At 41.6% G+C, this 15,188-nt stretch overlaps 1 protein-coding gene across 6 annotated transcripts in view; it reads right to left on the bottom strand.

The window, feature by feature from the left end:
- Nucleotides 1-15,188, bottom strand: part of LOC137321285 (lysine-specific demethylase 4C-like) — a 408,143-nt gene that overhangs the window by 14,987 nt on the left and 377,968 nt on the right. For 5 of the 6 annotated variants that reach the window (XM_067983641.1, XM_067983643.1, XM_067983642.1 and 2 more), the window contains one exon: nt 4,291-4,383. The exons of the other annotated variant lie outside the window; for it this stretch is intronic. In XM_067983641.1, coding sequence (XP_067839742.1) covers nt 4,291-4,383 — 93 coding nt within the window. The remainder of the gene's footprint in view (nt 1-4,290; nt 4,384-15,188) is intronic. 6 annotated transcript variants of the gene reach the window in all.

Below are 15,188 nucleotides of genomic sequence, written 5' to 3'. Positions count from 1 at the left end.
CGCGGACACGATGGGCCGAAGGGCCTCTATCCGTGCTGTATGACTCTATGACTCTCTCTCTCTCTCTCTCTCTCTATGACACCCAACTCTCTTCGCTCCTCCTCAGTTCCTAGTTCCTCACCATTAAGAGATTATTCAGATTTGTCTTCCTTGGATCCAAAGTAGATTACCTCAGACTTCCCCATTTGCCACAGTTTTGCCCACTCACTTAATCTGTCTATGTCCCTTTGTAACTTCCTGCTCCCATCTGCACAATTTAGTATGCCTCCTAACTTACTGTCATCTGCAAACTTAAATATACAACTCTCTACTCCTTCATCCAAGTCATTGATATAAATGACTTCAGTAAAAGCTGAGGCCTCAGTACAGGTCACTAGTCACAACCTGCCAATCAGAGTACATTCCCTACAACCCTACTCTGTTTCCTAACTCCCAAACTATTTCCAACCCATGTCGCAATGTTGCTTCCAATTTTATGCGCTTTAATTTTTGCTAATAATCTCTTGTGCGGAACCTTATCAATGCCTTCTTGAAGTCCATATAGCTACCATCCATAGACACTCCCTTATCCACCATGTTAGTGACCTCCTCAAAAAATCCAACTAGATTAGTCAGACATGATCTACTCTTCAGAGCATCCACATGGATTTGTAATCAGCTCATATTTGTCCAAGTGCTCAGGTACTCAGTCCCCGATGACAGATTCCAGTAACTTGCCCACAACTGGTGTTAGACTGATTGGTCTGCAGTTACCTGGTTTCTCTCTCCCTTCCTTCTTAAATAAGGGATTGACATTTGCAATTTTCCAATCCAACGGCGCAATTCCCAAATCAAGAGAGCTTTGGAAAATAATGACTAACGCATCTGCAATTTCCTCACCTATTTCATTAAATACCCTGGGGTGAAAACCATCAGGTCCTGAAGATTTGTCTATCTCAAGTCTCATTATTTTCTCCATTACCATTTATTTTTTATACTTATATTAACTCCAATAAGTTCCTCCCCTTGACTTATATATGATTCTACTTAACTCAGCCTCTTCCATGTTCGCACGCAATGGGTTACTATATAAACTAATGCACAATTTTTTTATGTTTAGCTTTGTGTGAAATTTAGATTAATGTTTTCATTATGCTTGACATCAAGAAACTATGTGCGGAACAATGTGTCGGCAGAGGACATCAAACTTAATAGAACGATTCACCAAAAACATACAACCCATCCAGCTCACTCCATCATTCAGCTCCTGCTTTATTTTCTACCCAAAATCCACATTCCTTTATTCCTGCAGATCAAGAGTCAATCCAATCCCCTTCTGAATGCCCCAACCAAGTCAGAATAAACTGCAGTCCATTCCATAAATTGATAGCACTGTGAATGAAGAGGCTTATGTTAAGTATAAGCTTGTGAGTTCTTTCGCTTATAGTTATGTTCACTGTTTCTCCTATTGTGGTTTTACCAAAAAATCCTCATCAACAGTGCATTAAGCTTAGAAAGTTTTAAGCAATTAATTAAGATTCCTACATCAACACATTACGGGATTATTTCTGAGAATGCATTATTTTAATTTGAACTATGAAACATTTAGGCAGAGTACACTTCAGAAGAAACTTCCCTATCCACTCTCAATTTCAGTCATTTCAGTGGACAGACTGCACCCTGATTTTATGAAACTGAAAGCAGGTAAGGAAAAATTTGATTAAAATGAATCAGTTTCCTCTCAACTTAGGCATCTGCTGCAATATTATAGGGCATGATCCTTATTGTTAATTAAAAAATACTGAAAGAATCAACAAACAGCTAGGCATCTCCTTCAAAAATCTCTAGGTGAAATGTTTAAAGGTAACACTGACAAAGGCATGGAGACAACGGGGGTAATTTTAACCCCCCAGGATAGGCAGGGGAGAGGTTAAAAAATTTTTAAAAATGGGAAACCCGACCTGCCCACTTCTGGTTTTAACGGAGGTGGGCTGGGGGGCAGGCGACTAACGTGCTCTCCAGAGGCGGGCCAGTCATTAAAATATTTCAATGAGACCGCTTGCCTCAAATTTTACCTCTACTTTCGATTTAACTCCTGGGGGCCTCGGGAACCGGACAACTGAAAGGCCAGAACGACTGGATCCAACAGATCAGTGCCTTTCCAGCATTGCTTGTGGGCCAGGAGAAGCAGGAATGCTTCCTCCCCTGCCCACCATGCTAACCTGTAAAGCACCCCGCGATGCACCCCCCGCCCCCCCAATCTCTCTCTCTGCCCCCCGGCTGCGGCCTGGAGCCGCCGGCCTACCTGCCTGACAGTCAGCCTGCCTCTTAATGTGGCTGGCTGCGGCTGGGAAAACAGAATTTTAAAAAATTTGAATCAGGTCCTGTCGTAAAACTCGGCAGGACCTCCGGGAAACTGGGTTTTTGGGTTTTCCAGACGCTAAATCGGGGCCAACATGTCTAGCAGTGCTCAGTGAGAAATGATTAGTACAAGATAACCAAAAAGGGAAGAGAATGTAAAAGTGGCATATAAACAATAAAATCCATTCCACCAGTGTTAATGTACTGAGACATAAAACAATAAAATATAGTCAACCATACAGGAAAACTCAGCAGTCTTAGTACGATCTTTCTTCTCCATAACCCCAATTCCAACATAACCATTATCTATTCAGATTAATTTCAGCATTAGCATTTTGAAATATACTGAAAGTAATGAAAACTCTGGAGGAGCTAAGGTGGAAAGGATTAAAATAGAGAAAAGTACAACTTTACTTGGATCTGATGTAACAAAAGTGTATCAAGGCATAATTCATGATTTTGATATAAATGAGATTGAAGTCCAAGACAAGCTCAATGACTTAAAACAAATAAATCTCCAGGGCTAAATGACATTTATCAGAGAGTGTTGTGAGAAACTAGAGAGGAGATCTGCGAAATACTGACAATCATTATGAGGGAGGCAACTGACACTGGGAAGTACTACTAGATTGGAAATAGGCTAACACGGTGTCCATATTAGAAAAAAAAGGTGACAAAACAGGTACAGGCAATAAAAGACTCTGTAGTCTTTTTATTATTCCATGCAAAATAATGGAATTGGTTATCAGGAGTAAACTTGAGAATTATCTGTAAAAGAAAACAACCTAGTAATCAGCAGACAAGGTGGCATTAAGCCGACTTCCTTGATTCCGTTTGAGGAAGTGGCAACCCAAGTTAACTGTGGTAAACCCTATAACACTTAAGACTCCCAAAAAGTAATTTGAAAAAGTTGCACATAAAAGATTACGAATTAAGCTTAAAGCTGTGGGGCTTCAATGGTTCATGTCAGGGTGGGATGGGGAGTGGGGAACGACTGAGTGAGGTCCCCCAGGGCCCAGTGTTTCGACGACCACTGTTTCTAATTTACATCAATGTCTCGGATTCTGAAACTCAATGCAAATTTGTTAAACTTGCAGATGACACCACACTAGGAGGAGCAGTAGAATCAAATGAGGCAGCCCAGAAACAACAGAATGAACTAAATAAAATGTGAGTGGGATGAACAATGACAGTTGAAATTTAATGGAGACAAGCACATAGGAAGGAAAATGGGCAAGATGTATACTTTGTGAATGGTGTTGAGGTAGCTAGGTTTATGGTGAAGGAAACCTGTGAGCCTTAGTTGACTCAATGCTGATCATGCCCAGCCACTGTACAGCAGCAAAACCCAATATAATGATGAACTACATAACAAACAGTAGAATATAAGTCAGAGGAAGTCACGATCAAACTGAACACTGCTCTGCTTAGACCACAATCTGAGCACTATGTCCAGTTCTGGTCGCAGAGAAACAAGAGAGACGTCCAAGTGCAGAGAAGAGCCACAGGGCTGATGCTTAGTGTCGTGAGTCTGAGTTTAAACTTGGGCTTTTCAATTTGGAAAGGTGGTATCTGAGAGGTGATCTTAGAGGTACATAACATAGTAAATGATATGGAACAGGGTAATCTGGAATGCTACTTTAAATTAAACGGTGGGGATGGAACAAGGAAACACAAGTTCAAACTAGTAAAAGGTAATTTTAGGATTGACAGCTGGAGGTTCTTGACATAGAAAGTGAACAACACTTGGAATCGACTTCTGAACAGAGTGATAGAGGCAAAATGCTTGCACTCATTGAATAAACAATTAAATGCAGCAATGGGAGGAGTAAATGGTTATTTTGGATGGATGTAGTAGGTTAGGCCAAATGACCTTCCTCATCCATAAGTATCTTGTGAACTACAGTACGTGTAAAAGGTGTCAAAATATTTTATGAGCAGCATACTTACAAGCCGTGATTTAACCCGTTTTGGTAGCTCTTCATCTAACGTATAAACATCATCACGTTTTACTACAAGTTGGGAGCCATCTTCAAACTCAACCTAAAGAACAATTGTCAGAATAGTTTTTAAATTGATGAGGCCAACCTAAACAATGTTACAAATATTACTACAGTTACTAAATGTACAACTGATGTAAGCATAGAATGACAATGTACTGTGCTGCTTCTCATTCACTCTCACTATACAGAACTCTTAAACCAAACATAACTTTTATTTAGATCATACTGATATTAGAATCACCACCGCACTCTCACTGGCACATTCTTTTTCTGTGAGTAATCCTCTATTTAGACGTTAAACACAGCAACCGTTCTGGTGGTGCGTATTACTCCATCAATTGTATAATTCAATCACTAAATGGGTGTGAAAAAATAACCCAACATTAATAATCAAGATAAATATTTATTTTAATGGTTCCAGTGATCATTTTAGCACTTGGCTTGACTGGTAGAACCAGCCCAGTGTTCCCAATTCTTTGTCACCACTGTGATATTCAAAATTCCCATATTTCACATACAGAATACTCCTGGCATCAAAGGATTCACACCACTTGTGTTCCATACCACTCTGCCAGCAAATTTAGGAGGTACTCCAATTTATGGCATGTTTTACTAGGGGTGGGGCAATGCATATAGCTGCAGTTTCTACTACAGGTACGATGGGCCAAATGGCCTTCTTCTGTGCTGTATCATTCTATGAATTATAATTCTGACTTTGATTTTCAGTAAAACCCAACAATTCTATCTGGCCACTCCCTTTCTTAAAGTTCTGTTAACTTTCTTAAATTGTGACTACATAGTTTAAGAGGTTAAAAACACATACGGGTTCCTAGGCTTTATAAATAGAGGCATAGAGTACATAAGCAAAGAGGTTATGATGAACCTTTATAAAACACTTGTTCGGCCCCAACTGGAGTATTAAGTCCAATTTGGGCACCCCACTTTAGGAAGGATGTGAAGGCCTTGGAGAGGATGCAGAAAAGATTTACTAGAATGGTTCCAGTGATGAGGGACTTCAGTTACATGGAAAGACTGGAGAAGCTGGGGTTGTTCGCCTTAGATCAGAGAAGGTTGAGAGGAAATTTGATAGAGGTGTTCAAAATCATGAGGGGTCCAGACAGAGTAGATAGAGAGAAACTGTTCCCATTGGCGAAAGGGTCGAGAACCAGAGGACACAGATTTAAGGTGATTGGCAAAAGAACCATGAGGAAAAACTTTTATACACAGCAAGTGGTTAGGATCTGGAATGCACTGCCTGAAAGGATGGAGGAGGCAGATTCAATCATGGCTTTCAAAAGGGAATTGGATAAGTACTTGAAAGCAAAAAATTTGCAGGGCTTCGGGGATAGGGCGGAGGAGTGGGACTAGCTAAATTCCCTTGCAGAGAGCTAGCACGGACTTGATGGGCTGAATGGCCCCCTTCTGTGCTGTAACCATTCTATGATTCTATAAAGTCATAACCAAGTGAACATGAGCCACACAACAAACCTTACATTAATTTCTCAAACACGTGTAGCTCCAAGTATGTGTTTCTCACAGGCTAAATGACAGGATATTCTGTTTTGTAAATAAAATACAAATACATATGATTCAGATATTTACAATGTGTCAGCTGAAATTCTCAGTGTCCTGCTCGTTCATATATATTTGAATGCTGGGTTAACTTATTGAGGTTAGGTGATTAGAAAAAAACATAAATGCTTTGAAAGCAGATGAGAAACTTCATGATTTGGTCTTATCATAAACAGCACACTTGTATAATTTACTTATTATTTAACCACAAAATAATGGATAGGGTTGTGGACAGATACAGATAGTTTTACTGCAAAATTAAAAGGGTACTAGAAACTGCTGTCTTATGCATTTGTTCGAGAATTAATTCCTAAATTTTATCAATCCTCTACCAAACTTGCATCCCCTTGTCCTACTCTCGTATTTTAATTTTAAGTAATATTCTGCATTTACCTTTTCCATTCCCTTAGCTATCTTTCATACTGCCATAAGATCAGCTCTCAGATTACAAGAACAACTTGCATTTATATGGTGCTCTTATCGTAGAGAAATGTCCCAAGGTGCTTCACAGGGACGTAATCAAAACAACAAGGATGCCGAGCCAAAGAGGGAGAAATTAGGAGGGGCCAACAAAAGTTTGGTCAAAGATGTGGGTTTTAAGGGAAGAGAGGAAGGTGGAGATGTTTAGGCAGAGAATTCCAGAGTGTGGGACCTACATGGTTGCTGGCATGGCAGTCAATGGTAGAACGAAGGGGCGGGGTATGCACATAAGGCCAGAGTCAGAGGAACGGAGATCTCGGTTGGGGGGGGGGGTGGGGTGGGTTGAGGGGAAGGAGGTTAGCAGAGATAGGGAAGAGGGATTTAAACACAAGGATGAGAATTTTAAATTTGAGATGTTGGGGGAACTGGATGAAACATAGGTCAGTGAGGACAGGGGTGATAGGTGAGGAGAACTTGGTACATGATAAAATACTGTCAGCAATTTTGGCAGAGCTGAAGTTCACAGAGCCTGGAAGGCCAGTCATGATAGAATTGGAATCGTCGAGTCTGGAGGTGACAAAGCTACGGATGAGGGTTTCAGTAGAAGATGGGCTGAAATAGGAGTGGAGGCAGGCAATGTTATGGAGGTGGTAGAAGGCAGTGTTTGTGATGGAGAGGATATGGGGTCAGAAGCTCAGCTCGGGGTCAAATCGGATGCCAAAGTTGCGAACAGTCTGGTTCAGTCTGAGACAGCAGCCAGGGAGAGAGACAGAATTGGTGGCAAGGATATGGAGTTTAGGGTAGGAACCAAAGGCAATGGCTGCTTTGGTCATTAGTGTTTGGCTGGAAGAAATTGCAGCTCATCCAAGACTTCACGTCAGACAAGCAGTCTGGCAACAAAGAGGCAGTAGATAGTCGAGAGAGGAGGTGGAGAGGTAGAGCTCAGTGCCATCAGTGTACGTGTGGAAACAGTCCCCATGTCGGCTGATAATGTCGCCAACTGACACCATGTAGAAGAAGATGAGCAGAGCGGCCAAGGATAGATCCTTGGGGAACTCTGGAGGTAACGATGAGACGGTGGGATGAACTGGATAGATAAGAGTGGAAACAAGTACGGCCAATTGCAATGAGCTGGACTATGGAGGAGAGGTATTGGAGGAAGATGGTGCGCTTGACTGTGTCAAAGGACCAGGAGGAATAATGCACTCTGGTCACAGTCACAGACAATGTTGTTATGGCTATTTTGGTACTATGGCAGAGACTGAAATCTGATTGGAGAAATGCAATCACGGAGTTGCGGGAAAGATGGACAACGATTTGGGAAGTGACAACACATTCAAGGGCTTTGGAGAAGAAAGGGAGTTTGGAAATAAAGTGATAGTTTGCAAGGGCACAGGGGTCAAGGGTGGAGACAGTTTTTAAAAGGGAGGAGGACAGTACTTGAGGAGAGAGAGCCATTGACAATGCCAGCTAGCAGAAGGGCCAGCAACAGAAGTTGGGTGGTCAGCAGCTTAGTGGGACTGAGGTCAAGGGAGCTGGAGGTGAGCCTCATGGACAAGGTGAGCTCAGAGAGTGTATGGGGGAAGATAGGAAAGAAATGGGGCTTCAGGGATATGGCATTTCTTTTTGTATTCGTTCATGGGATGTGGGCGTCGCCGGCGAGGCTGGCATTTATTGCCCGTCCCTAATTGCCCTTGAGAAGGTGGTGGTGAGCCGCCTTCTTGAACCGCTGCAGTCCATGTGGTGAAGGTTCTCCCACAGTGCTGTTAGGAAGGGAGTTCTGGGATTTTGACCAGCGACGATGAAGGAACGGCGATATATTTCCAAGTCGGAATGGTGGGTGACTTGGAGGGGAACGTGCAGGTGGTGGTGTTCCCATGTACTTGCTGCTCTTGTTCTTCTAGGTGGTAGAGGTCGCAGGTTTGGGAGGTGCTGTCGAAGAAGCCTTGGTGAGTTGCTGCAGTGCATCCTGTGGACGGTACACACTGCAGCCACTGTGCGCCGGTGGTGAAGGGAGTGAATGTTTAGGGAGTGAATGTTTAGGCCAATCAAGCGGGCTGCTTTGTCCTGGATGATGTCGAGCTTCTTGAGTGTTGTTGGAGCTGCACTCATCCAGGCAAGCGGAGAGTATTCCATCACACTCCTGACTTGTGCCTTGGAGATGGTGGAAATGCTTTGGGGAGTCAGGAGGTGAGTCATTCGCCGCAGTATACCCAGTCTCTGACCTGCTCTTGTAGCCACAGTATTTGTGGCTGGTCCAGTTAAGTTTCTGGTCAATGGTGACCCCCAGGATGTTGATGGCGGGGGATTCGGCAATGGTAATGCCGTTGAATGTCATGGGGGGGTGGTTAGACTCTCTCTTGTTGGAGATGGTCATTGCATGAAACTTGTCTGGCGTGAATGTTACTTGCCACTTATCAGCCCAAGCCTGGATGTTGTCCAGGTCTTGCTGCATGCGGGCTCGGACTGCTTCATTATCTGAGGGGTTGCGAATGGAACTGAACACTGTGCAATCATCAGCGAACATCCCCATTTCTGACCTTATGATGAAGGTCATTGATGAAGCAGCTGAAGATGGTTGGGCCTAGGACACTGCCCTGAGGAACTCCTGCAGCAATGTCCTGGGGCTGAGATAATTAGCCTCCAACAACCACTACCATCTTCCTTTGTGCTAGGTATGACTCCAGCCAATGGAGAGTTTTCCCCGATTCCCACTGACTTCAATTTTACTAGGGCTCCTTGGTGCCATACTCGGTCAAATGCTGCCTTGATGTCAAGGGCAGTCACTCTCACCACACCTCTGGAATTCAGCTCTTTTGTCCATATTTGGACCAAGGCTGTAATGAGGTCTGGAGCCGAGTGGTCCTGGCGGAACCCAAACTGAGCATCGGTGAGCAGGTTATTGGTGAGTAAGTGCCGCTTGGTAGCACTGTTGACGACACCTTCCATCACTTTGCTGATGATTGAGAGTAGACTGATGGGGCGGTAATTGGCCGGATTGGATTTGTCCTGCTTTTTGTGGACAGGACATACCTGGGCAATTTTCCGTATAGGGGTTTGAGTGGAGGTTTGGCTTGGTGGACAAGGGAAAGGTGGGAAGCTGCTGAATGGTTGGTTTCAATCTTATTGACAAAGATGTCCATGACCTACTCGCAATTGTTGTTTAAGGTCAGGGGAGAGAGGTTTAAGGAGATGGTTGGTAGTGAAGGAAAGAAGCTGGAGGTTATATTTGCTCTTCGCGATGATCCCAGAGTAATGGGCGGTCTTGGCAGAGGAGAGTGATGATCCCAGAGTAATGGGTGGTCTTGGCAGAGGAGAGTGAGGTTTGATAGCACTTGATATAGTCCAGCCAAATCTGGTGATGGATGGCTAAATTAGTTCTGAGCCCCCTGGAATTGAGGGAACAAAGATGGGAACCATACGAGGGAACAAACAAAGTGCGAGAGTAGAAGTCTTTCTGGGGCCAATGGCATCAAAGATGGAGGTGAGGAAGCGTTGAGCAAATTGACACCTTTCATTACCCTTCTATGGGAAGACAGAAGACATATAAAGCCCTCACATCCACCAGTAGACTCTGGAAGTGAAATAGAATAATAGGAATACCACATGCACCAATCTTCTAGGCACTTTTCCAGCATGCCAGAAAATATGTATTTCCTATAGGAAAGAATAATTGTTATAGAGTTTGTTGTAAGTGAAACTATTTCAAGATTTTGGTATTTTTGCTCCAACACCGGGAGATCTTGAAAAACACTACTTTCTATTAAGTTGAGGATCCAGGAAGAGCACATGCAAGACATTTCCATGTTCAACAAGAGCACTTACTTGCATCGCTCTGATCTGATCAGGCAATTATGCTGCTCAGAATATGCATGTAACCCTTATAGATATAGATGGGCTGCTACCATTGAGCGATACTTGCATAGAAAACAGTTTCTGGGCCGTTGTTGGAGATGTGCTGGTTGCATTGGGACTTGCATGAGTAGAACAAAAGTCACGCAAGGGCAGTCACACTGGCAGTGGAGGAGGACGGCATGGTCGACCCATGTTGGCTACCTCGTAGAGTTCGAGGAGGGATAATGTTCCACAGTCACAATCAGAGGATATCATTGATGAATTTGACCAGGGTAGTCTCTGTGTTGAGAACAGGGCGAAAGCTAGATTGAACGGATTAAACAGGGAAAGGTGGGAAGAGAGCTGGAAGGTGATGACACATTCAACAATTTTAGAGTAGAAAGGTAGTTTTGAGATGGGACAATAGTTGGAGGAGAGATGGGTCTCTCTGGTTAGACATATTCCTGGAGGTTTCATCGTATGACCTCCAACTGCCCCACCTAATCAAACAGCCTTTCCCCCGCCCCCATCCCATCGCCAATATTTTTATAACCAAGAAACTAAACTAATGAAGAAAACACTTTTTTTTAAAATGACCCTATGATTTTTCTCCCCGGTTGCTTGCAGCAGTGTCGTGGAGATAAATCTTTAATTCCTGGAGACTCCAGGGCAATCCTGGAGTGTTGGCAACCCGAGGTCAAGGTTGGGTTTTTTGAAGAGGAGGGTGATGTCAGAGGTTTTGAAAGGGAGAGGGACAGCACATGAGCAAAGGAAGACATTAACAATGTGAGAATTGAGCGATCAGGAGATTGTTACAGCAGGAGATTTGTCTCATGGAAGTGTCTACATGTAGACAGTAAATATAGAAAATTACCCAACCTTTAATTATTTAAAAAGCTTGCACAAACACATATTGGATGCACCACTGAGGCTGAAGTTATTCACAGTTGGGTATAACACAGTGCTTGGAGAATATAGTTTTGTCCGTGTTTTAGTGGTAGCACGCTCATCTCTGTCAGAAGGTCATGGGGCTCAAGCCCCACTCCTGGACTTGAGCACATAATCAACGTTACTACTCCAGTACAGTACTGAGGGAGTACTGCACTGTCTGAGGTGTTGCTTTTTGATTGAGATGTTAAATTGGGGCACTACCTGCCTGTTCAGGTGGATATAAAAGATCCCATGGCAGTTTTTGAGGAAAAAGCAGGGGAGTTCTCCTCATGTTCTGGGCAACATTTATCCCTCAACCAATGCCACAGAAACAAATTAACTGTCAAATTAACTGCTGTTTGTGGGACTTTGCTGTGTGCAAATTGACTCCTGCACTTGCCTACATAACAACAGTGACCGCACTTCAAAAATAATTAATTGGCTATGAAGCACTTTGGAGCCTCCTGAGAACAATGAAAGGTGTTACATAAATACAAGTTCTGTCTTTCATCCATCATCAACAACTTCCATTTATATAGTGCCTTTAATGTGGAAAACATCCAAAGGCATGAGGAAGAAATGGTGTTGAGCCGAAGGAGGGAAGATTAAGCGGGGTGAGCAAGGCTTGATCAAAGAGATAAGCTTTAAGAAGCAGAAGGAAAGAAGGGAGGTGTAGAGGTGCGTTTTTTTGAGAAAGAAATTCCAGAGATTTCCTAGGCAACTGAAGGCACACTGCCAACGTTAGGGCAAATATAGCGGGGAATACTCAAGAACTTGCAGCTAGAGAACAAAAAATTTGGGGGTGGGGGTGGGCCGGGGTTTAGGGCTGGAAAAGGTTTTGGAAATAGGGAGGAGCAATGCCATGAAGGGGTTTAAAGACAAGGATAAGAATTTTAAATGATAGGTGAGTGAGAATTGGGCGAATTGAACTTGGGAAAGGATATAGGCAGCAGAGTTTTTGGAGAAAGGAAGAAGGGAGGCTGGCAAAAAAAAACATTAGCATAGTCTATGCATGAATGAAGGTTTAAGCAGTGAATGAGCTGAGGTAGGGGGAGAGGTGGGCAATTTTACGGAAATAGGTGGTCTTTGAGAAGATATGGCAATGGAAATTCAACAGGGTCAAACAGTTTAGTGATTGGTTGGTTCAAGAAACCAAAAGGAACTTTGATAACTGCTTAAATGTATTCCATATTACTAACGACAATGTCTATTAAATTACAATGTATCTTTCTTACATAATCTATAGACATCTTACAAAAATATATGTAATCCAATTTTATGTGAACTTTTTCAATGTGGCAACACTGATGTTGAACATAGTCTGAAGTGCCATGATACAAAAATCCAATTTATTTGATAGCCAGAGCTAGTGGGTGGTAGCTATAGATATTAAATATTAAACATATTTCCAGTGTCAATGCATTTCTAATATGTCTTGTACTTTGACAGTACAAGAAGTTCAAAGAGTTGTTCCAGTCATCAAGGTTGAACAAGAGAAAAGGCTCAAAAATGGTAAAGTCCTTTTGGGACAGCTGCACCATTGGGAACAGAGATCAAAGTATATATATGTAAAATTTCAATAGTAGTGGAATACAATTACCATGCTGCCTCAGAGGTGAAGCAGAAAAAAAATCTTAAAATGGCATTAATGGTTATTCTTGTGCTTAGTTATTAGAAATGTTCTTGCCACTTCCCACTAGAACACCATACAAATTCCTATGTTGCTGATGACAGGAACTAATATGTGCAATTTTAGCATGTCTGTAAATATCAGCACCATCACAATGCTACTGTCATCATTTAATATCATGACTTCTGTGGCATTTAGCAGAGATTCTGTATTTTTATGCAAATCAATGCAAAGCAATATTGGTTATTAAATCAAATGAAAGTTGGTACAGAGAGACAGTTTCTGCAGGAACAAAGGATAATTCCACCTATAATAATTAACATTTCTTCTTCATTTGTAGTCATCTATATCCCATGGATCAAAAATCCAAATTATTGTACTTCCAGCAAAACTGCTATGCACCATTTTCCATTTCAATGAAGCTTGTTATTTTCCATTTAAAAAACATAATTTTTACTGCCTCTGACTTTATGAAACAAAAGGGTTAACTGGTTTCATTATCAAAACTTTTACCGGAAAAAAGTAACAACTTTCACTTTTTGTTTAAATAACCTTGCTCAAATGTGAGTCATTGACCCTTTTATTGTGATTTTACTTTTCATATTAATTGGTGCGGCACAGAATGTTTTTGCAGCATATATACAGGTTTCCCCAAGTATAAATGCCAGAAATAATAGTGTTAACTTAATTTCACTTGTAAAATAAATTACAGAACACGTGGGTCGTTTCATAACTAACTTAAAGCAGCTGAATTAACTTGTGGGAAAATGACCTTGAAAATATACAACTGTGCTAGCAATCCCAATGTATGCTCCAACAAAACTGTACAGTGACCGCAAAATAAATGCATGCATGCTTCTGAACAATACTTCTTATTAAAACCCTGCAATACAAATTCCATGTGCCCAGTTTAGAGGTAGCCTTCAAAGTGGCAGTCCTTATGCTTGCTGCAATATTGTGATCAAATCATTTGAAATATTGCAGCAGCTATTCAAAAAAAAAAGTGGACAACTAAAGCTGTCAAAAACTAAAGTGGACAACACGACTGCTCAGATACCTCCAAATTGGCCTCTTCACATTTTCTATTCGGCAAGAGATTATTACCGCTGCAAAATAAAAAAATACTGGAAAACCAGTGATGTTGTTTTCTCTGATCTTTGCTGCTGCTGGTATTTGAATATAAACTTTTGCAGCAATCCCATATTGATTAGGTTCAACTTCCAAAACGAAAGAAAAACCGCACCTTGGTATTGAGCTGGTATTTTGCTGTGGTTGACATATATATTTAATTTATATTGAAAGAGACAGAGAAAATATTCCATGGCACTCATGAGAATACTACAAGTGTGTAAACGTAGATCTAATGAAGATTGAAATTATGAAGAACTATTCCTAGTGTTCACTGTAGTCATTGAGTATTCTTCTTACATTTAACGTTACTGTTTTTAGCAAAAATTGTTATAATACCTTTTTAGTTTCCTAATTTGTAAAAAAAAAATCGACAGGAGATTGAGAAAATGGACAGCAAAGTTAAAATTTGCAGTGATGTTATTTTCTCTAATACTAGGAGGTGAGAGAGCGTGTGGTCCAGCAATGACCCTCTGGTATCCCCATAGGGAGACACCTGGCCTATTTCCAACGACTACCTATAAGCAGCCTGGTTTAGAACGGGAACTCAGCAGCACAAGGGACTGACCCCACATCCCAACAGTACCATAGCCCAGTGCCCAATACACCGCCAAAAGCTTCAACGATAGCAATATCACAATTAATCCTGCATCCAGAAACACAAAAATGGATGCGGCTATAAGCTCCAGGCTGCATGAGTTGTGTACTGCTGAAAACTGCTGGGAACAGCTGCAGCTCTTAACACATGATTAGGGTAAGATTATGTTCCTCTTTGCAAACTACAAAGAGCAAGGCTTTTAAAAGGGACATTTCCCTGTGATTCTCTCTCTACCACCTTCCCCTGATGGATGATGATCTTGATCCCATGTATACAGACTATAAATAAATGAGGAAGAACATTTAATTAAATCTGTCAATATAAACGAACAGCCAGTTTATAAATGTTTGGCAATGTTGTATTGTGCAATTAATTTGTAATAGGATACTGGTTATGGAACATTTATAATAGATTCTATCAACTCTGGTTACAACCTAAGGCTGAGTTCTTCATCGTAAATCATATTCGGTTCCCATTTAGGTTATTTTTCTTTAAATGGAAATCATCAGCAAGTAATGATCAAGATACAGTGTAAAGATAATAACTTCCCATAGCTTGAAATCACTGGAAAATGACAAATTAATTTTTTTTACTTTTGGAAATATTAGAATCAATCTCTAATTTGTTTAAAAGAAAATCCATAACATATGATGAATCTCCCATGGCATTGCTCACAATGAGTTGGAAGTTGTATTGCTATAATGGAGCAGGTTAGATGGCCACCGAGTTTGGA

This window comes from Heptranchias perlo, chromosome 4 (genome assembly GCF_035084215.1).
Source record: "Heptranchias perlo isolate sHepPer1 chromosome 4, sHepPer1.hap1, whole genome shotgun sequence".
Classification (NCBI taxonomy): domain Eukaryota; kingdom Metazoa; phylum Chordata; class Chondrichthyes; order Hexanchiformes; family Hexanchidae; genus Heptranchias; species Heptranchias perlo.
Note: the sequence above shows the minus strand (reverse complement) of the source record. Positions and strands in the feature narration are given on the sequence as shown.